Genomic DNA, 23223 nt, shown 5'->3' on the forward strand with positions numbered 1-23223 from the left:
GCCCAGAGCCTCTTCCAGGTCTCCCACGTGGGTACAGGGTCCCAAGGCTTTGGGTCATCCTCGACAGGGAGCTGGATGGGAAGTGGGGCCACCGGGATTAGAACCGGCGCCCATATGGGATCCCAGCGTGTGCAAGGTGTGGGCTTTAGCCACTAGGCCACTGCGCCAGACCCTACCTCCTCTTTTTTTTAAAAGATCTATTTGTTTATTTAACAGAGTGACAGAAAGAGAGATCTCCCATTCACTGGTTCAGTCCACAAAATGACCACATTGACCAGGGTTGGTCCAGATCAAAACCTGGAGCCCAGAACACCATCCAGGTCTCACACATGATGTCTACTAAGGGTGTGAGGAGCCCAAGTCCAAGGGCGATTCTCTGCTGCTTTCCCAGGCATATTAGTGGAGAACGGGATCAGAAATGGAACCACCAAGACTGAAACTGACACCCCTCCACGGGATGCTGTCTTGCAAGCTGCGGTTTAACCCACTGCAGCACAGCAAGTCGTTATCTGGGCCCTAGAGAATTTTTGTGGACAGAAGCAGAATTACATGGCAGGGGCTGCTGGTAACAGATGAGCTAGAAGCTCCAGGGAGCAGAGAGGACAAAAGAAAAAAAATGATGCTGGGCCACCCAACCTCACCCATGGGCTGCCAGTCCCCATCCCCTGCGTATTTCCAGTTAAATGTGCCCAGTTGGACTAGATTGGCTCCTCGCTTTGGTGAGACTTCTGCTTCCGCCCAGCCTGCCAGTCTGTACTTGTCTTAAATTATCTCAGCAGTCTTCCAGGAGGTCATTCGAGATTTAGAGTCCCTGTTTTCTGAAACTACCACTGCATTTAGTGCCTCAAACCATTCGCTTCAGGGAATAGAGCTTCTGCAGTTATTGTGGTTCATGCTTTTTATGAATGTATTTCATCTTCTAAATAGGATAATAACCTTCTGTGATACCAAGACTCTGTTAGATTATTCTCAGTACTCTGTTGACATCTGTTCTAACAGCCATGCAGAGCAGTCACTCAGGTATTGGCAGAGTGAGTGGGAACTTACTTTTATTAAGTAGTCGAGTCCATGAAACGCAGGTGGCACTTCTATGAGAATTATGGGATTTATAGAATTTTTTAAACAAACTGATTGCTGAAAAAATTATTCATTCAGAAATTTGAATGAATTTTAATTCATTGGTTTACTGACTTTCATCATTTAATGAAGCTTTAGGCTCTTATTTCTGATGTCAGTGCAGGATATACCTGTCAGTTTTGCATAGGAGTGGCCCATACCCAAAAACCACTCTATGTAATCAAGTCGCTCTGCTTTTGAAGATCTTTAGACACCTGCAAAGATTATCTTTTGGTTTCGCACTTACTGTTGAACGCTGGCATTGTCCTTCTGCTTCTTTACAGTCCCTTCATGTCTTGTTTCTTTTTTTTTTTTAAAGATTTATTTTTTAATTTTTTATTGGAAAGGCAGATATACAGAGAGGAGAGACAGAGAGGAAGATCCTCCGTCCGATGATTCACTCCCCAAGTGAGCGCAACGGTCAATGCTATACCAATCCGAAGCCAGGAGCCTCTTCTGGGTCTCCCACGCGGGTGCAGGGTCCCAAAGCTTTGGGCCATCCTTGACTGCTTTCCCGGGCCACAGGCAGGGAGCTGGAAGGGAAGCGGGGCTGCCGGGATTAGAACCGGCGCCCATATGGGATCCCGGGCGTGCAAGGCGAGGACCTTAACCACTTGCACCACTGCGCCAGGCCCATGTCTTGTTTCTTGTTACAACTATGGGAAGGAGGTGTAGTTATTACTCATATGAAGAATTGCTCATTTGTGTTGAGTTCAAAAATCATTTGCATAAGATTTTATGTTTGAGAAGTCATTGTCATGCTGCTTGCAGAATGTCAAACTTGCAGATACCAGCTCTCAAAGAGCTGCACGGGAGGATTGTTTCAGAAACGTGTCAGATTTTTAACCCATAAGTTTATATTCTTATTGTATAGAACAAATGCAAGTGGGGAGTTAGACAACTGCCACGGTCACGTGTTTGAAAGTGCACCAGCTGAGACAAGTGCAGAGGCCTGACTGCGTGAGAGATGAAGGTGTGTGTGACCACGTGTTTATTGGGCAGAGAAGGGGGCCAGAGAGGAGAGCTCAGACATGAAGACTCCACCTGGGCGGCAGTGACACACAGGCCCCGGGGGTGGAGGCCCCAGGACAGGGAGAAATGAGGAAACAGCTCAGCGGTGCCGGCTGAAGGCAGCCTGGGCAGGTGGGACAGCTGGTGGCACAGCGGGAGGGGGAAGTGGCAGGATGAGGCTAGGATAGCAGAGGTCAGTGAGAGGGGAGACAAGTTAATGACTGAGGTACGGCCAGGAAAACACTTGACCTTAGACAGGTGGAGGAACCCCTGACATTGAAATGGTAGAGCAGCTTGCTGGGAAGTTAGAGACCTTCTGAGAGGGGATTGCCCTCCCCTGGGGAGGTGAGTGAGGCCGTGGCACACCGTGGAGAGCCTCAGCGATGGCCAGAGGGAAGGAGGAGCTGGGTCCCGCAAGAGCCTGGTTAGGTGCTCAGGCAGAGGGCAGCTGTGCCAGTGAGAGGGACTCCCTGAGGATGAAAGGGTCTCCACCGCCCACCGCCTGTGAGAAAGGTGAACAGGTGGCACACGACACAGGTGGCTCAGAAGTGTGCAGGGGAGCTAAGCGGCAGCCTACAGGGAAGGGTCATTGACATTTATCATTTTTTTAATTTAGAAAAGTTTATCGAAGATTTACCAAGTCCTTTCAGGGAAAATATCAGCCATTTTCTACTCTTTCTCTTCTTCCACGGCCCTAACTGTAACCTATCTTTATGTTCATTATCTCATGTCCAGTCAGTAATTTCATCTGCTTCAAAAGCAATAGGAAGATGATCTCTAAGGCAATCCGAACTGCTTTGCTTCAATGAGCTGGGTGCTCTAGTCAGGTGATCTTAAATGGAAAATAAATTGCTCTCTGGAAGAGAAGAAAATCTATGGCATAGTTCCTATTATAGATGGTAAATTAACACATCCATTTATTCTCCACTCTCTTAAAAAAAAAACATCTCACAGGAATAATGAGCTAGGGGGTAGGGCAGGGGGGAGGAGCAGAGAGGGGGAATGGTGCTTTTATTAAATCCATGAGGACAAAGAAAACAGGAGTAAAATAATTTTCAGTACGGAAGAGCAGTTGAAGAGGTGATAATTGACTGAACAGGTGATAATTGGCTTAACTGCCCAGCCAAGAAAGCTGGATGGAAGCTGGGACCAGACAGGGAGTGTGAGTCACACGGCAGGCCACCTGCTCAGGATTTGGTGGCACCAGCTGCAAGTGGAGGTAAGGCCTGGATAACAGAGAACAGCTGGCTGGAAACCTGCATTGATGTGAGGTTACGCTTAGCAAAATTATCTCCCTTCATATGGCAAATTTAATAGGTAACAAAAAGAAAAAAATCTAATAAAACGATATTAAACCTGTTACTCAGAAATAATACTATAGAAATACTACTTAGAAATAGTACTTAGTACACAAATACTAAAAAACAATGGGAAGAGGATCAGCTTTAGCTGGTTGAGTTGCATATGACTGCTTCTAGGGAGGGGGACTTGGTGCCAACATGAATAATCTGATAAAACTACAAAGTACATTTGAAGAAAAAAGGAGAAACCAAGGGACAGAAGCTGTGAAGAGCCACGAGTGTTCTCAAGTTGTGTTCCACACTGCAAGGGTAGGGTGAGGAGGCAGCACTAGGTTACCACGGGGCAGTGGTCTCTGAGCCCATGGGCCTGGCCCACATTGGGAGGATGCCTGTGTGCCTGGGAGGTGAGACCGTGGTGCCTCTTCCATGGTGACCCTCAGAAAACAGGCCTTCGTCTGGATGAGAGGACACCTAGCCTGCCACAGGCCCCTTTTCTGAAAGCCCCCAGGACTTCTTGTACATGGGCAGGATTGCATTATTGCCGAGAAAAGTAGGATAATGGGGAATTACCTAAACTGGGTCCTTTACTGCCACTGATTTGGATTGTCAGAAGCAGAACTGGATTTTGATGTCTCGGGGTATCTTTGAGCTCCATCAGACCAAAGCTCAGCATAGTGAGCCCCCAGGAGCTTTGGGGTTCAGGGACTGCTTTGCACACTCAGTGGGTTGCCCCTTAGACCCATCACCTCTATTAGTTTCCGGTTGCTTCCCTAGTCATTCAGCCTGCACTTCCTGCTCATTTCCTACCGCATTTCCAACCATCTGTCTGTGCATCATTTTTTATCTCCTTTCTGTCTACTTTTTCTAACATGTTAAGCAGCGTGTCACCTAAAGCAGAATAGGTCTGACACAATCCCAGCCGGGGGGGGGGGGGAGTACGCCGAGGTCAACCAGCTGCCAGCCCCACTGAACCTGGTGGACTCAGATTGCTTTGCCCAGAGATTTTGTTGTTGTTTGTAGTTGTTTTTATTCCCTTCTTGTTTTTTGGGACAGTTGTTTTGTTTTTTGCTAACTCCTGAGTTGTCAGTCTGCTCTCAGGAGCTGAAGGTTAGCACATGAGTAGCCACTGCCACAGGGGTCACTCGCATCTTTATCTCACCCAGCACAGCAAACACAAAATCATCTGTGAGTTTGTTGGCAAGGATTTGTTGCAGGAGACCTAGGAGTCCTAGGACTTCTGTTCCCACTGACATGGAATTGTTTCTCAGTTATTTTCAGTAATGTGTCCTTCTCCGGGGATCTGCAGATCCGTAATCTTGTGCCCTCTGTACCAAGTCTTACTGGCTAGCTGCAGGCCTGTCACTGGCTACCTCCCTGTGCCATTCCCCTCCTTCTGACGGACAGTGGATGATCGCTTCCCCACTGACCCTCTGAATTCTGAAGGGCAGGGACCTACGAGCAATTGGGTAAACAGCAGTTTTGGAATGACTTGATTACAGTTACTTTAGAAGATCAGTCAAGTCATCACGTATGGTGTCACAGGACAGGCAAACTGCATGCATCCCATCAGAACGGGTCAGCTGTCTTCGAGGGTGAGGGTCTCTGAAGGAGAGACAGGGATCCCGCATTAGACACGGGATCCTCTGGAACCCTCTCGAAGATGGCATCCTTCTTTCTCTTAAACGGGCACTGAGTGACCAGACCTCTCCAGGATCCCTACTAATTAATTAATCACTAATTAAGCATTATAGAGTGGAAAAGAAATGATGTCATGAGTGACCTCCTTCCTCTTTCATCACTGATAAATGAGGAAAAGAGTAAATATTCACAAAGGCAACAGCTAGACCAGCTTGTTCACAGAGAAGAGCAAGCAAACAAAAAAACCCGCAAAATAAACCATTGATGTCAAGGAGAGAGCTGGCCTCGCCACACCCGGCTATCTCCTGTGCCCATCAGCTCAATCCTGTTTTAATAGTTTTACATCAGCTGTCATATTAACAGTGTTTTTCCTAGATGTAGTCAGGATCTCCTGAGGATGGCTGTTTAAAATGCAATGGCTTTGCATTATGCTCAGACTATGGACTCTAAGGTGGAGCTGAGGAGTTTTAATTGCAGTGAGCACGTTCGAGTTTTGAGACTCTCCTTCCAAGGTAGATCTGGGCAGGTGCCCTTGTGGGTTCAGACTTGACCCAAAGCGACTTTCCTGGCCCCTCGTGGGGTCAGTGCAAATGACGATGTCCTGTTCCTTCTGCTCAACTTAACTGATTCTGCATTTTGGTACCAAAAACCTGTGAAATCTATGCCTAGTCCCTCATAACACACATCTCCATGAAATTTTTGAATATACATATAGCAATAATTATGTTAAATTTTTTTTGTGATTGGTTGATTGACTTGAAAGGCACAATGACAGACACGGTTGAGGAAGACAGAGAAAGAGATCTATCTGCTGGTTCACTACCAAAATGGCTCCAACAGCCAGGACTGGGCCAGGTCAGAGCCAAGAGCCAGCAACTCCAGTGCCACCTCCAGCAGGCGTGGGAGGGTGAGGGCCACAGCTTGACCTGCTGTGTTACAGTGCCCGCCGCCAACATACGGGTTCCTTGCATTTATTGCTTATTGTCTCCTTCCAAGTAGACATGCAAATTCCCTGAGGACAGAGATCTTCATTTGTAAACATATCCCAGAGGCCAAGAACGGTGTCTGACACAATGCTTGCACCCAGTAAATATTTGTTGAGTTTAATGAAATGCAAAAGCCTGAATTTATTTTATTCATTCATTTATTCAGTAGACACTGGTTAGGTTCTTCCTCTAATTCCAGCCAGAAACTGGAGATTGTGCACATAGACAGGAAATGGACCCGACCCTCAGAGGGCCCCAGGTTGAGTGGCTCCTGTTTGTCAGGGTTGTGCGTGCAGAAGTGTGTGAGCCTGACTCTGCAGCCCTGACCACACCGAGACGTGGGGAACTCCACCTGGGTCTCAGTGAAACCAGATTATACATCAGGAGATTGAGAAAAGAAGTTGGTGTGGCTTGGTGCAATCGCTCAGTGGCTAAATCCTTGCCTTACACCCACATGCGCATATGGGTGTTGGCTCAGATCCTGACTGTTCTACTTCCCATCCAGCTCCCTGCCTGTGGCCTGGGAAAGCAGTGTAGGATGGGCCAAAGCCTTGGAACCGTATACCTGCATGGGAGACCAGAAGAGGTTCCTGGTTCCTGGCTTCAGATCACCTCAGCTCCAGCCATTGCAGCTACTTGGAGGATGAATCAGTGGATGGAAGATCTTTCTCTCTGGATCTCTCTGCATAAACCTGTCTTTCCACCACTAAAAATAAATATATATTTTTTTCTTTTTTTTTTTTCAGGTGCTTTTTTTTTATTATTAATAAAATTTATTTTGACATTCTTTACATACTTAGTTAGAGTAAGAAGGTTCAAGGGCTACAGGAAAGTGGATAATACTAGTATGTTTTCCATATTGTTACCTTCATGTTTAAAAGGGGGGTATTAAGGGAGAAGGCCCACCTAATTTCCCTCCCTCCCCAAGTCCCGGGTTTAGGGCATGCTCTGAGGTTCTTGCTCAAGTGGTTTTGATATTGCAACAGTTATGACCTCTGCCTTAGACACTGTGGCTTTGTGTCCCTGGCTCCCGCAGACCAGTAGGTACAAGAGCCTAGCTTGGCATGACCTTTGCTCCCTCCTGGTTTCTAGTTTTACTTGTGGGCTAAGGTTTGCTCATTCGTACCAGATCTACTCTGTTCCCTACCAGTTGACACGTTAGCCAGCCGTTGGAGCTACTTTTGCAGGACAAGCCCAAGCCCAGGCTTCTGCATGGACTGGTATTTGGTGCCCAGCATTATTAGTGATTACAAATTTTACAAAGGAAGAGTTACTGCCTGTTTCAGGTCCGAGAATCACAATGGGTTCAACCTGGAGCTAATTAAGCAGCGACTCAAAGAACCAAATCCCCAGAGCTCCCCAGCCGGGCGGCCAGCAGGCGGAGCCTAGCACCAATGGCGCACTGGCCACCCGGACACGGCTCACCATGTGCCCATGGCGGCCGTCCGGGATCCAGGCATGAGATGCCCCGTCCTGAGACCCACCAGCTGCCGGGAGGCTGCTGGAGGTTTAAATTCCCAGGCCCAAGGTCGTGCCCCTCCCAAATCCCCTTCACCGCCCAATGAGGGCGGCGGGTGGGTGCTGGACCTGCCCAGTCCCAGAGGCCTCCCCCCTCGGGTCTACTCACCCCAAAGGAAGCAGCCTCTGGAACCCAGCAGGCCGGACACGGCTCACCATGTGCCCATGGCGGCCGTCCGGGATCCAGGCATGAGACGCCCCGTCCTGAGACCCACCAGCTGCCGGGAGGCTGCTGGAGGTTTAAATTCCCAGGCCCAAGGTCGTGCCCCTCCCAAATCCCCTTCACCGCCCAATGAGGGCGGCGGGTGGGTGCCGGACCTGCCCAGTCCCAGAGGCCTCCCCCCTCGGGTCTACTCACCCCAAAGGAAGCAGCCTCTGGAACCCAGCAGGCCGGACACGGCTCACCATGTGCCCATGGCGGCCGTCCGGGATCCAGGCATGAGACGCCCCGTCCTGAGACCCACCAGCTGCCGGGAGGCTGCTGGAGGTTTAAATTCCCAGGCCCAAGGTCGTGCCCCTCCCAAATCCCCTTCACCGCCCAATGAGGGCGGCGGGTGGATGCCGGACCTGCCCAGTCCCAGAGGCCTCCCCCCTCGGGTCTACTCACCCCAAAGGAAGCAGCCTCTGGAACCCAGCAGGCCGGACACGGCTCACCATGTGCCCATGGCGGCCGTCCGGGATCCAGGCATGAGACGCCCCGTCCTGAGACCCAATATATATATTTTTTCAAGTTTGGTTTGTCTAGGAACCAAGGCAAGTAGGTGCAGACATTCCCGGTACATACCCATATGCTCACATAAGGAGACTCTTACATACATACAAAGATAAAGTAACTTTTAAAAGCAAGACAAAGGGTATGTGTTACTTACTAACACTTGTTATAGGTGGGAAGAAATGAGCGTCACGTGCTGTGAGCATCCCTTCCAGATGGCTCTTGAGAAGGCTGCCTGGAGGGTATGGGACAGGAACCTGGGAAATGCAGAAAGGAACCACCACGTTTTGTATACTGTGTAAATTGTCACATCTATGACTCTCCGTGTAAAAGTAAAAAAAACAGAAGTAAGATTAAGAAGGAAGCCACAAGGAGCAAGACAGTCCACACAGAAACGGGCTCGCTCCACACCCCTCTTCCGGTCTGTGGTGAAGCCGGCCCACCTGCCTCTCCGTGAGAGGGAGGGAGGAGGAGCTTGTTCCGCAGCGTTCCTCACTTCATCCCACCGAAGCGAGAGGCCCCGCCCTGCATGTCATTAGTACAGCGTCATGGTAATCAGATTCCACAAAAGAATAGAAGTTATGCAACCTCATCTAACAGAGATTTATCCAGATGGAAGATGCTGGAAGAGGAGGAAAAAATCCTCCTTCATATGATTCATTCACAAACTGTAGGCTTGGCGTCATGAGGATCCTGTCATCCATCTGGGTCTTGGGGATAAATTTAAGAGACCTGGTTTATCTGTTCTGTCTCCTGTGGAATCGGATTTAACAGTTCAAAATCCATCTTAAAATAATTTTGGCTTTTGTTAATGCCAAGATCAGGAAGAAGGCCAAGACAGAGAGACTACCAAGCGGAACTGTGTGAGAAGCACGTGTGCCTTTCCACTTCGCCAAGGGTTAGGGTGTGAGTCCGCAGACGTCAGCCCCTTGGAGCTTGTGAAGGCTGTGGGGACTTAAACAGGCACAGAGTGCAAATTCACTGGGATAAAGGGCAGGTAGGCCCAGTGGGTGTGCCACAAGCCAGGTGCAGGTCGTGTTTTATTAATGTGCGGTGCTAGAGTTGATAAAACTCTTGAATAAAATCCCAAGCATGCCTGTTCCCTGAGGAGGCTCCGTCTTCCAGGACACACTCAAACACACCTCATTTGGAGAACTTCGAATCAGTTGCGATTTTGAATATCTATTTTGTAACCATTTCAGAGAGTTTACCGTTTATTTTAATTTCCACTTTTCCAACACAGAAAAAATGCTCACGTTGGTTACATTTGTGACAAGAAGTTTTTTAGTACCGAGTTGAAAATCTAATATTTATCAATTGAAGATCAATGTGTGTCTTGCATGATTTTTAAAATTTTATTTGTTTCTAAACATGTTTAGTTATGTGCTATATTTTAGACTCATATCATTTAGATGAGTAAAAAAAAAATAAATAAATCCCAAGCCAGCATATTTTAAGGGTTATCTACTTTATAAAAATTTGGAAAGAATAAACGGCATTTGTGTAAACTGGAGGAGGAAATGATGCCATGTTTTCTGACTTGTTCCGCCCCAACAAAGAAAATTTCTTTTTTTAAATGTCATCGTGTTGTGAATATCATCTTTTAAATTTTAGCACTGTTTAATTTTCATATAAGTTTGTTGTCTGATGACAGATAGCTTAGTAGAAATGAAAACTTCCCTTCACATTTCAATATAGTTGTATATAGTTGCACTAATGATCTAAATTAATCTAATTATATCATCTTGAATTATTTTTCACTTATTAGTTTCCATAAGACTCAGTTTTGATCATTGTGAATCAGTAGCCTGCCTTTGATCTTGGTTCACACAATCTATGTTTTCTGTTCTCTTTAGTCCAGACTTATTATTTATTTCCTTACTTCTCAAGTTCATTACCAGAAAGGAAAGTTTTCTCCTTGGTTAACATTCAGGAGGGGGAAAAAAATAACCCACTGCTTTTCCCGAGAAACAAAAAGTTGGGGTCATGGCGTCAGAGGATGCTGATGGTTGGCTCCTGAGCACAGAGCTGCCATGCTCAAACACAGTCCTCCGGCCAAAGGAGCAGCCACCGCAGGCCCCGAGAAGTGTGTGTGTGACACTGGCCACTGACCGTTCCTGGACGTAGCTTACCCTAAGTATTAGTCCTTATCACCCTGCCTTGCATTGAATGTATTTCATAAGCGCACAGCATTCAAATTGACATCTTTAAACACACTGCATGTTTTGACTCATATAAAGACTATAGCACATTGCAATTGTCACACCTTTCAAGGGACTATTTACCTGGTTAATTGGTGGTTTTCAAATGAGGTTATTAAAACTTAGACGGGTTTCCGTGTCTTTACTTAGAACTGACTGTTGACTCTTGCCTTACTTGGGTGGTGGCATGGATGAGGAATCAAGGAGACCGGCTCTTGCCCTTGCCTCTTGACTAGTTGTCCCACAATGTCACATTTTGTCTCTAAACAAATCATAAACCAGGCCATCCTTTGAGACTTTTGTGATGACATGTAGTTTAACTTGGACTAGGATATAGGACACAGACTAAGAGGGAAAAAATGCGATTATTTTGTGAAACAAATAGCTACAGTACATATAAATATCAACACGTGGCTCTAAACTAAGTAATAATAAAATGATAAACAGTCTGACGTGGGGTTGGAATATTCTGACAGCGAGCCAGCGTGGGGACCCAGAAGTTGTTCTGGTGGAGACAAGATCCCTGTCTCCCTGCCTCATGCTTACTAGCCTGGTTTCTATTTCTGAACCCGAAGGTGGGTTCACAGTGGGACTTCTTACCCAACCACTAAGCACAGCAGTGGTGGCGCCAGTTGGGTACCTGCCCCAGCTTTGATGCCTGGTGGCTCTCCATGGGGCCCAGACAGCCCTCATGCTGTGTCTGCAAGAATATTAGGACCCTCGACTTAGAAACTTCTAAATACTGCAGGGTGCTCGTCACAAAAGTCATTTTCTCAGGATCACTGCAATTCAGATTATTTTTAGATATATATGCTTCTCTTATCCATATTTTGTCTGTGAAAAAAAAATACTTATTAGAGCTGGGAAAATACTTCTTAGAGCTGGGAAGCCCTCCTTTGCAGCCCTCTCACCCCACCAGTAAGAAAATGAAGAACGCATGGAAAGCCATGGCGGCGTGCATCTTCCGTGGTGGACAGTCCCCACTGGGCTCACTGAGGAACGAGGGCTTCCGTGTTCTGTTCTTACTGGCTCCGTTGGAAGAGCTGGTCAGGGGAGCTCTCCAGCAGTGTCCCATCTGTAAAGGACCTACGGCCCCCACTTGACAGGCATTAGTTAAGGCCTGGGTACGAGGGGGTGCAGCTGTGGCATAGTGGCTAAAGCCTCCTTCCTGACCCAGCTCCCTGCAAATGCTCCTGGGAAAGTAGCAGAATTTGGCTCAAGTGCTTGGGCCCTTGCCACTCAGGTCAGAGACCCCGGATGAAGTGCTTGTTCCTGGCCTGGCCTAGCACTGGCCATCGCGACTGTTTTTGGAGTAAACTAGCAGATGGAAGGTCTATATAAATATAAATACTTAAAAAGAAAAACAAAAAGCCTGCATGTGAGGGTACTACTAGACCTACAGTCTCTTTCTCCAGAGTGCAGGAACAGTCGCTCTAACATTGGAACCCAAGCAGATCAAAGACTCATTGAGGATCAATAAGTCTGGAACATGTGGAAAGCTCATATACCTACTTGTGGAATGTGAAGGGCCAGCTGTGTGCCATGGGGTTCACAGGCTAAGTGGGAAGGAGGCAAGGCAGAATGGCCGTTTGTAGGCTGCCCAGAGGTGAAGCTACCACAGTGTGCAGGTTTGGCTTCTTAGCAAAGTGAGAGGACCCAGAATCCTGCAGCTCTCCCTGCACCCCATGACCAGGGTGGGGCTGCATTGGCTGCTCCCAGGCCCTGTGTCCCACGTGCTTGGCAGATTGTCTGTGAAGGATTAGAAGGGAACAGATGGACATGGGACACTAAAGCTAGCAGATCAGTCACAGGAAGTGATAAAGGATTTCCTGTCTCTCTCCCCAGCAGTTGCATGATTTTGCAACAGGCGCAAGGGCGGTGGAGTTTACTATGGGTGCTCACCACATTCTCATTTTCCACTCCATAGCTTGAGTGAAAGCAGAGGGCAGATGCCCCTAGGTTTTCAGAAATTTAAACTCATCTGGTGGGTTGTTTTAGGTTCATGCCGAATAATAAATCATCTTGGGGACAGTATTGTGATACCGAAGATGAAGCCGCTGATAGCAGTGCTGGCATTCCATGTTGGAGTGAGTGCTGGTTCAAGTCCCTATTGCTCAGTTTCTGATCCAGCTCCCTACTAATGGGCTGTGGAGAGCCCAGAAAGTTATCACATCTTTAAGCACATGTCCCGGTGGCTCGGGACCAAGAGAACAATGCAGCTGGCTTCTGAAATGTGTCACTGGCCTTCTTCTGTGACACCGATGGACGGATTGGGCTCGGGTGTATACCCTCCTCTCCCCTGCCTCATTTCGCTAGTACTAGGCCAGTGCTTATCCCCTCTGCGTCATGGCATCCTTGCTCATGAGTTCAGAAATAGTGTTCAGTAGCAGGAAACCTTGGGGCACCGTACCCAAGCAGACCAAAATTCAAGTCCTGGTTCACCATCTCCACGTTTCTTAGGCAGGGCTACACTTTGAACTTGGTCTGGCTCCCAGCTCATGCATATGGATCGCTAATCCCAAAGTCCGTGGCTAACACACTGAGAGGATAGAAGCTGATGCAGTTGTGTTGTGTAGGAGCTGGGCCTAGTGAGAAGTCCTTAGCACACTGGGGAGTGCCCTCCGAAGACAGCCCTCTGGAGAGCATTGATTACATAAGGCCGAGTCAGGCCCAGTTCTAGGTCAAGATGAAAATCCTTCTCTTAACTTAAAAAAGCAAAATCAGTGTATAGTTCAGGCAGGGGATTAGCAAATTCACTCCAGCGTATTAACAAAGGCCAGTCTCTAAGTTAATACACAAATCAGTTACTAAAGAAAACAGATGTGGAGCAGCTCAAATAGCGATAGGATGACAGTCACTATTTTGAATTCTGAGCTTTGTAATATTTTGACTAAAAAAAGTGTCACTTTGCCCATTTCTAAAAGAAAAATACCATTTTCTTTGAACTTTTATTAGACCTTACATATTATCTATTTTTATTTCAAAGGCAGGGAGGGAAGGGGAGAGAGAGAGAGAGAGAGATCTTCCATCTATGGTTCATTTCCTGGGCCAGTCTGAAGCCAGGAGCCAGGAGCTTCCTCCAGACCTCCAGTAGAGACTTGAGCCATCCTCCACTATTTTCCCAAACCATAAGCAGGAAGTTAGATTGGAAGTAGAGCACCTGAATCTTGAACCAGAGCACATGCAGGATGCTGGTGCCCAAGGCTTTGGGCTGTCCTTGACTGCTTTCCCAGGCCACAAGCAAGGAGCTGGGTGGGAAGCGGTGCCACTGGGATTAGAACCTGCACCCATATGGGATCCTGGCGAGTGCCAGGCGAGGACTTTAGCCGCTAGGCCACTGCGCTGTGCCCGGAGCTCATGTAGTTGTGATGTCATCCTAAAGCAACACACACACAAGACAGACATGCACACGCATGCAAAATGAGATGATGCAATCAGTGAGACTGAATGTATATTTCTAGTGAGATTCCTTTTAGAAAAGAATGATCCCAGCTGACCTTAGAACCTAATATTTTATGGACATTCTCAATAAGATGTACTTGAATGACAAAGTTCAGATGATTCGATAGTCTTTCTATTAGTCATTATATTGTGATGCTTAGAAAACAGAATTTAACACTGAAGAAAAAAATGAACAAAATTTGAAAACTCCTATTAATAAGGCTATGGAAATTAGCGTTAGAACTATTGAAAATATTTGTCATTCTTTAAAATTTTATTTTGGGACATATACTATTGGTACTAATTTATGGGATGCAGCATTAAAATTCCATGCCTGTGTGCAGTATGTATTGGTCAAATCACTTCCACATTTTTGGAACCTGCAGACTCTTTCAAAATACATAATGAAGTGTTGCCAGCTCCAGTTAGCGCCTACACAGCAGAGCAGCAGCACCCAGCACACTCAGCCTCTCTCCTTGTCTCTACTGCCCTGTGGTCGATTTCCACAAGTGAGCGTGAGAACGTGCTGTTTTGTCTTTGTGTGTCTGGCTTATTTCATCTGACGCCTGTCCTCCGTCCGTGTTGGCACAGTGGCTGGGTGATCTCCCGTTGTGTACAAATACTACAGGTTTTTTTTTTTTTTTTTTAATTCACTTGCCTGTTGAGAAACATCAGCAGCTCCTAAATCTTGGCCGTGGCAAATGGTGCTGCAGTACCCACGTGCACTCTCGGACACAGGGATTTTACTCCCGGCGGATAAGCACCACTTGAGGGGCACCTGGGTCACGGAGTAGCTCCATTTCCAGGTTTCTGAGGAAGCCCCTCGCCTTACTGTTTTCCAAAACAGCTGTGTAGCTATACTCCACACTTGCTCAGTAGAAAGGCCTAGAAAACCGAGTTCGGCGGGCATTCCGACGTGAGCAGGAGGTGCTCCCTGTCCCCGTCTGCCTCAGTGGCTCGAGACAGGGCCACCCACAGACTGCTGCGGCGCTGGGTGCCTCTGAGATCCGAGCCCCTCTGCTCTAAAGAGTGACAGGAATCGCTGGACTCCATTTCCCCTTCTACACCTGCTGGAGACCTTGAGTCTTGCCCGATGCCCTCCGCCGTGCGACACTGGCCATGTTCTGTCCCTCCCGTTACGGTGTTCTAAATTCTGTGGAAGGATGGAGCTGTGTCACCTGTTCCCAGATTGGGTGGGACGGTGACTGAAATCTGTGTTTTTATTTCTTTCAGCCATGGAATTCCACGAGCACTTGCATAGCATCGGCACCAAGGAAGGTCTGAAGGAGCGGAAGCTGCAGAAGGCGGTGGAGAGCTTCACCTGGAATATCACCATCTTAAAGGTACCACAGGGCCTGTGACTCCGCTGCGTCAGCGTGTCCTCCTGACCGGAACATCCTCCAACCGGGGGCTGTCCCAGCTCATGTGGGCCCTGCCTTCCCAGGAGGCTGCAGACACGCTCGCTCCGTGTGGTGGCTTGGGGACTTCTGGCTGGCTCACTGCAGATTCTGATGAGGGAAAAAAAAAAAACCACAAAAGAATTTATCATTTTGTCCTGGAAGCGTTTTAAAGTTCCTAAATGCCAGATGCCAACAGAAAAATACCAACTTCAAGAGAATAATTGGAAATGTAGATTCTGGTGACTCAGATTTCATTAACGCTTTAAAATATTAACACTGCCTTCATGTTGCCTTGACTCTAGAAAAAAAATAGAAAAGAATTGTGTGGAGCATAATCAAAGGAAATAAAGAAAGAATTTCCATTTGAAAGCAATTTTCCTTCAAGGGAAAAGAATGTATTTCCGTGTCGCCTTGGCTGGTGTTAAAAATTGACTTAGTATTTTTTATTAGAGAAGTTGTACACTGACCTTGGAGAATGTGTCAGTAGAGCAATAAACGCAGGTGGACAAGACCCGGCCCCGGAGACAGTGCCTGCTCCTTGCCTTTGTGCCAGCCTTCCTGGGCTGTGGACCCCGATGTGCTGTGTCCATTTCTTGCAACTTTTCAACGTTTACCCCCAACAGTTGGTGCTTTTCTTCCCAGGGCCTGGGGATGTGATGGAGATGGTCTTTCATTCTGGATCTTGGGACAACTGAATGTAAACTTGCTGCCTGGTATTCGCCCTCCAAACTTCACGCTCAGTTAAATTCAAGACTGTGAAGACTTTATCACAGCCAGCACTTTCGGTTTCCTCATTCCCCGGCCAGTTAGAAAGCTCGTCCGGGTAGCTGACAGCAGCCCTCTGATTTGAGCTTATGCAAGGTCCTCCTTCCAAGACTAGCCAACTTGCATGTTCTCATGTTACCCTCCTCTATTTTGTCATTAAAATAATTTTCATGAGTTCTTCAAGGCACATCTTGCACTTCTCTCTCCCTAATATCTACTTCTAGGTCTTGTGCTTAGAATTTAATCCTGATGCTTTGCAGTTCAGTAAACATCAAACAAGAATTTAAAATGACAAGGGACTTGGCTCACACCCCACCAAAGGTGGTGGGGGAGGGGGATGCGTGTCCATGGCAAGCTTCCTGACAAAGCAGAAAACCAAACAAAATAACAGAACAGTTTAAGCCATTGGAAGGAACAAACGCTTATTTTGTTTTTATTTAATTATAGGCAAATAGAGAATTGGAAAGCAGAGGTCGGCTCTCTGTGGTCCTTGCTCCTCCCGGGTGGTCCCCAGACCCGCAGCCGGGACCCCACGGGGAGCTCTTAGCGTGGGGTGAAGGGAAGGCTCCTGCTTCCTCTCTGACGCTCTGCTGGGGCGAGCTGACAGCTGCCTGGCTGCTGCAGGAGCGAGGCCTGGGCTTCTGCCCGTTGCCCTGCCACAGTCTGGAGTGGCCAGTGGCAGAAGGGCCCAGCGTGCTCGCTGGAGTTAGTCAGGGGTTCTCCCTGGGCACCGAGTGCACTGGTATACGCTACATTCCCCTCCCCGCCCCCCATTTTGACATACTGGAGGCTCTGTGGCTTCAATCTTAGGCCTGTAATTACATCTACATCCCTTCTGAGCCAGTCTGAATTGAGGTTGTAAGAAATGTATTAAATGACTTCCATAAAGTCTTTTTGTATTTTTCTGTACGGTTTTTGGTTCACAGCTGAGAGTAGAGAACAGCTGTTTTCCCAGTACCTCGGCTGCTTTCCCAATGAGCAGCACCCACCCCTGAAGGCAGGAGAGCTGCACTCACAGCCCATGATCACCCAGTAGCCACAGCCCACGTTAAGGGTCGTTCTTGCCACTGTGCACTCTGTGGATTTGGACATAATGACGTGTTCCCACTAGTTTTAAAGAAATTTTGACTGTGCATCTTTACTGTGTACAGCTTGTTGTGGTAACATGCCAAGTATTATCACTGAGCTGAAGAGCCCCTGTTCCCTCTCCATCCAGCCCTTGCTCCCCAAGCCCCCAGCCACCCTGGATCTCCGCGTTGTTCCCATGGTTGAGAGCGCATGGCCTGGGGTGCTAAATACCTATGAAATACCAGAATGAAACGTATTTGATTTCTAGATCAGTGTGTCACCACCCCAAACAGTGACTAGCCACAAAATATTTACTAAAAGGCACTGTATTTGTGACCACACACTATCAACAAATGAGGTACAAAGCCAGTGTCAGCCTAGCTTTTCTTTCCTGGCCATGAGCTTTGTGTTGGGGTTGTTCTGGGCTCAGATCTCTGGGTCTGGCTGCAGAGAAACAGCAGGGGATTGCCTGGACCCTTGTCCTGTCATCTCAGATGCCGAAGGTCACAGGCCTCTTGGAGACGTGCCATGTGGGAAAGTACGAGGGCTTAGGTGGGGAAATAACATGCATGCCGACCCGGTTGCCAAGCAGGGGATGCACGCAGACTCGAGTGGGGCACGCTGAGGGTGAGTGCAACAGAGCGTCCTGGTGCTGGGCCTGGCTGCCCTGTGTATCTGCCATATTGCTTTATGCCAGTCAGTGTTAGCCAAAGCCAGGAGCCTGGCACTCCATCTGGGCCTTCCCCCTGGATGCCAGCGGCCCAAGCACTTGAACGATCCTCTCCTGCCTCCTGAGGTTTGTTAGCAGGAAGCTGGATTGGAAGCAGAGCAGCCAGTATTCAGACTGTCATTCTGATGTGGGATGCAAATGTTGCAGATGGTGGCTTAACCCACTGTACCACACCACTGCCCTGCGCTCTTGCCATATAACCCCAAATCAAACCCCTTGATGTGTAGCTATATGAGTTACACAGAAATTTACACACAAGTATTTATAGCAGCTTCAATAATAACTATCCAAAATTAGAAGCAACTAGCTTGTCCTCTAGTAAGTGAATGGATAAAAAAACTTGTACATCCAATGAGAAATTATTCAGCACTAAAAAGAAATGAAGTGTCAAGCCATGAGAAGATGGAGCGGCCCTCAGCGCACGTTACCAAGTGAAGGAAGCCAGTCTGAAAAGCTGCCAAGTGTGTGACAACCAACCAGGGAAAGGGTGAGGACAATCAAAAAGACGAGTGGCTTTCGAGGGTTAAGGTTGAGGGGTGGCTAGGCAGGGTAGAGAGGATTTTTAGGCAGTGAAATTGTACTGTAATACCACAGAATAATGACAGGCAGTACAGTAACCCCACGCGGCGGCCTTTGCGCAGTCATGACGTGGACGAATCGGTGATAACAAATGTGCCACCATGGCGTGGGACGTTGACAGTGAGGGACATGGCAGGGGATGGGGCTGTGAGAATTCTGTACTTTCTGCTCTACTTTGCTGTCTGTCTAAAACTGCTCCACAAAATAAAAGTTACTAATATAAACATAAGAGAACTGGTATTTAAGATAGCAAATGCAATATTTAGTTACCAGCTGTTCAAAGTGGAGTGTGTGCTTGTGAAGGCAAATGAACTGTTTTAATAAGAAATTCTATTCTGACACAATCTGCAGTATTCATATATAAAGCCCTCTTGACTATCGGGTTCTCAGCACAGGAGCTCAGCGCATAGTAAGGATGAGTAACAGTGGAACTCTCAGCTCGGCTAAGCTGCAGAACATCTATTTATAGTCCCTAATTGGAAGTCCCTCTAAGGCAGGGAGCTCATGAGCAGTCCCTGGTGGGCAGGACACCAGCCAGTGGATTCGGGCCTCACAGTGATTTGAACTCGCATTGCAGTTTGGCCTCAGCAGTGGCTGCGGTCTGGTGACAGGTTCCCTGCCAAGGCGAGTCCTCCCCGACCCCCTCCGCAGCCGGCCCAGAGCTCTGTTAGTGCAGGAATCCTGGGAAGGGGGCACACACTGGGAGGCGGTTTAAGAAAAGGAGCAGGGATGTGAGTGTAACCTCCTCCAACAAAATAAAATAAAAAGCTACAGAGGAATCTTAAAAACAGAATTAGGGGAAAAGAAAGAGTGAGAAGTGAGCCAGGAGAATAAGAAAAAAGGGAAGATGATACTGAAAATCCAACTGTTCGTGGAAGGCAGGCTACGCTGGAAAGGAAGAATAGGACAAGAAAACCAAGGCAACATGTTAGATTTACGGCAGTGGGCACCACCGGCACTGCCTGCTCTGCACTCAGTCAGCGGCTGGCTCCCACGCAGGGACAGCGCTCCCACCCAAGGCCTGCTGGCTCCCACGCAGGGACAGCGCCCCACCCAAGGCCTGCTGGCTCCCACACAGGGACAGCGCCCCACCCAAGACCTGAAGCAGAAACGTGCAGATCTTGGTTGTCACAGTTGCACAGGTGGTACTCCTTGCATCTAATACGCAAAGGCCATGGCTGCTGCTCATTGGCCAAAGATGCCCAAGACAGCCCTGCCTCAAAGAAGTCTCTGAACCCTGACAAGAACAGGTAGACGAACTGCTGAAGTTGGTTAAGTTGCTAATGTTTGGATTGAAAAAAACAAAATGTGTCCAGGGCCTGGTGCGATAGCATAGCAGATAAAGTCCTCACCTTGAACACACCAGGATCCCATACAGGCACCGGTTCTAATCCTGGTGGCCCACTTCCCATCCAGCATAAACAAGACCTCCACCACCTCGGCAGCCTTCTTTATTTACAGTGATTCCAGAAAGAAAGTTCAATAAAATGCCAACTGAAGAGGGGAGAAGATTATCCAAACAATTAAGGGGAGATATAACGTCAGCCGGGGTAACCCTACCGGCTGTGTGAATGCAGAAGGCCGAGACCCGAGACAAGCAGCCGACTTCAGGAGTGTGCTGTTGAAACCGGGATAACAACCTGGGTTTTTGTTTTTGGTGGGTTTTGTTTTGTTTTGTTTTGAATTTTTAAGTCAGAATTTACCTATTCAGATGCACTGCCAATAAGGAATAATACATACTCCCTCTTGGAGAATCAAAATATTTCTGTTTCAGCAGAGGGGCTGTGTACTATTATTGTTAAAAGTATAAGAGCAAATCACGTTCCAAGTCTTACTGAGCGGCATCTCTGTTCCAGGGGCAGGCAGACCTCTTGAAGTACGCCAAGAACGAGACTTTGGAGAATCTGAAGCAAATCCACTACGCTGCTGTTTCCTGCGGCCTGAGTAAGCCCGGCACGGAAAGCGCGGAGGGCCAGAAGCCCCGCCGGAGCCTGGAAGTCATCCCCGAGAAGGCCAACGACGAGACCGGGGAGTGAGCCAGCGCCGCGGGAGCCGGGACCACGGGCACCCCGGGACGCCGGCTTTGCCCTCGCTGAAAACGGGATTTTAAAGCACAACTGGAATCGCCCATTGCAGTCTATTAAAACTGTGAATGTATGTAGCAATCCTGCGTGTGAAAAGCAAATAAACTCTTTAACAAGAAATCATATTCCTGGCCAAAATATGCTATATTTGTATACAAAGACACCCTAATACAGCTCCGGTGTGAAGAACAATTGCACAGTCTAGAGCCATTAGGAAACAGGCGTTTTCCTAGGTGAAAACATTTTCTGAAGATGGAAACGGCTTGGACTGTCAACTTAGTATTTATTGGAGGAGAAACCCTAATCTACGCCTTTTTAACTTGTGTGTGGTTGCCAGACGTTGGCGGCGTGCTTGCTGAGCCATACTTACCAAGGAGAATGTAAGTGGACAGGCCCCCGGGCGCCCAGGGGCCCAGGGAGCCACGGAAGACAAGAACGTGCAATGGACCGAAGCTCCTGGCTGAGGCCTCCTGGGGAGACACGATGTGGAAGCAACAGATTGTAAATAGTTTTTCATTGTATGAAGTAGTGTTCACATTAAAAAAAAGATGTTTTATGATATTTCTCCAATAACCACGTGCTTTTGATGCAACTTTTGCTCTTTAAGATTTCCAGTTCAAAACATCTTACCCCCAAAAGTAGCCAGTTACTTGTGGAAATCCCTCGTCTGGCTTGACTTTTCTTTGACTTGGAGTAAGGTTTTGCTGGTGTCAAGCAAAAGCAGCTGAGTGGGAAGAAGCAGCCCCAACTGCTCCAGCCCCCCCAGCCCCCCAGCCCCTTCAGCCCCCCAGCCTCCTCAGCTGCCCCAGCCCGTCCAGCCCCCCAGTTACCCCAGCCCCCTCAGCCCCCTCAGCCCCCCAGGACCCCCCAGCCCTCTCAGCCCCCTCAGCCCCCCAGCCCCCTCAGCCCTCTCAGCCCCCCTCAGCCCCCCTCAGCCCCCCAGGGCCCCCCAGCCCTCTCAGCCCCCTCAGCCGCCCCAGCCGCCCTGGGAGCTTCAGAGTTTGCCCTGCAGGGAAGTGCACCTCCAGCCAGGCAGCCAGGACCACTGGCACAGGTGCAGCTTCCCCAGAGCCGCTGACCACACATCCCCTCCACCTGTGTCTGCCTCAGAATCTCTTTGTTTTTTCCTTTTCCTTTCAGGAATAACTTTGCAGTCAGCTGAGGTTTTCATCCAAACTTCTATTTTCCAAATCAGTGAAAGCTTGCGCTCTTAAGAGGAGGCTGAGTAGTGCAAAACAGTACAACCTAACCATCGTTGCTCCCAAAACGGCATTCCTTCCAAATTTCGGAAGCGGAAATGTGCTCTGCCTCCCCCTGAGCCCTTCTGACTCCCAGCACCCAGACACACGAGCCCCAATCAGGCTGAGCTTCAGGTCGATGCCCTTCATTTATTCTCACCCAATCCCCTGCACCCTCTTTACAGACAGCCCCTTCTGTTTCCGCTTGCAGCCAAGCAGCATTGTTACCTGGAGGTACTCATCTCCACTTTTTTAAAAAACGAAAGCAACCTTCTCTTGCTCCTTTATTTCCAAGGAATAAAGCCAGTGATGGAAAAGGCGGGCCACTCATCTGGGAGGCCTTCCCCATGGCCGAGGGTTTCTCTGCCTGTCCAGATCCTGCCCCAAGTGAAGCATGCTTCCATAAAGATGATGACCTACTCAGCAAGTGCGGATTCATCCCTCACCCACAGCAATGTCGTGGTCTTTCCTCAACTCAGACAGGCACAGAGCATGTCGCAGATTGCTAGGACCAAGGTGTTCTGGCTCCCAAACCTTTGTAAAGTGTTTTCTCTTGGAACAGGTTGGTCCCTCTGGAGTGAACTTGTGGAGGCCTCTGCTCCCCTTCCCCCACTGGCCGAATGAAAGTGACATTCCTGCTTTGAGTCTCTTCACTTGAGGGGACAGCAGAGGCATTGTGTGTGAGCTTCATTCCACCAGTCCGTAAATGGGAGGCGTCCTTTTAAGTTACTTACCATAATTCCCTGTGAGTCTGACTGATACGGATACGGGTCACGCTATACACAGCCCTGGAGCAACACTGCTGATCTGGGGAACGTGTGGTGAGAGAGGGTTAAGTCTTCTTAGGACATGGGAAAGTAAAGGATTGAACAAAGGTGTATGGGAACTCTGGTTTTCCCCAGTCTGGTTGGTGGCAAGGAGAAAGTTGCATGACAGTGTGACCATAGAGCCGAGGGTCAGGTGTCACCGCTCATGTTGATGCCGTGCCTGCTAAGCAGACCTGAGGCGTCAACAAATACTGAGGGCATCTGGCCGCCACTTCGCACAGGTGTGTTCGCTGCTCCTCACGGCCTTTCCATTGAGTCCAGGTGTTGCTCTAGTTCCTGTTTTTTAGCAGCTACAGTTTTGAATAGTGGAAAAGAAGTGAACCAAGCCCAGATGCCCACCTCCAACCCAGACAGGTGTGACCCAGCAGCCAGGGAGTGAGGGCAAAGTTCCTCTCAGGCCAGATGGTAGGGTGTGCCCTAAGGAGCAATGTAAGTATTGATGCCTGGGTGTTCGGCATGGCTGTTAAGACACCACTTGGGACATGTGCAGTTCCCATCAGAATGTCTGGATGAGTCCCAGCTCTGTCCCCAGTCCCAACTTCCTGCTAAGGCACGCCTCGGGAGGCTGCAGGCCACAGCTCAGGTAGTTGGGTCTCTGCCACTCACAG

General features: G+C 48.5%; 1 protein-coding gene across 2 annotated transcripts in view; it reads left to right on the plus strand.

The window, feature by feature from the left end:
* The window catches only part of PLCL2 (phospholipase C like 2), a 123762-nt gene extending 102651 nt beyond the window's left edge, over positions 1–21111 (plus strand). For both annotated transcript variants that reach the window (XM_040963367.1, XM_040963377.1), the window contains exons 5-6: positions 15158–15267; positions 20323–21111. In XM_040963367.1, coding sequence (XP_040819301.1) covers positions 15158–15267; positions 20323–20502 — 290 coding nt within the window. In that variant the 3' untranslated portion in view covers positions 20503–21111. The remainder of the gene's footprint in view (positions 1–15157; positions 15268–20322) is intronic.
* The last annotated feature ends 2112 nt before the right edge of the window (positions 21112–23223 follow it).

This window comes from Ochotona curzoniae, unplaced genomic scaffold (assembly GCF_017591425.1).
Source record: "Ochotona curzoniae isolate NIBS_2020 unplaced genomic scaffold, NIBS_Ocur_1.0 contig_1302, whole genome shotgun sequence".
Lineage (NCBI taxonomy): Eukaryota > Metazoa > Chordata > Mammalia > Lagomorpha > Ochotonidae > Ochotona > Ochotona curzoniae.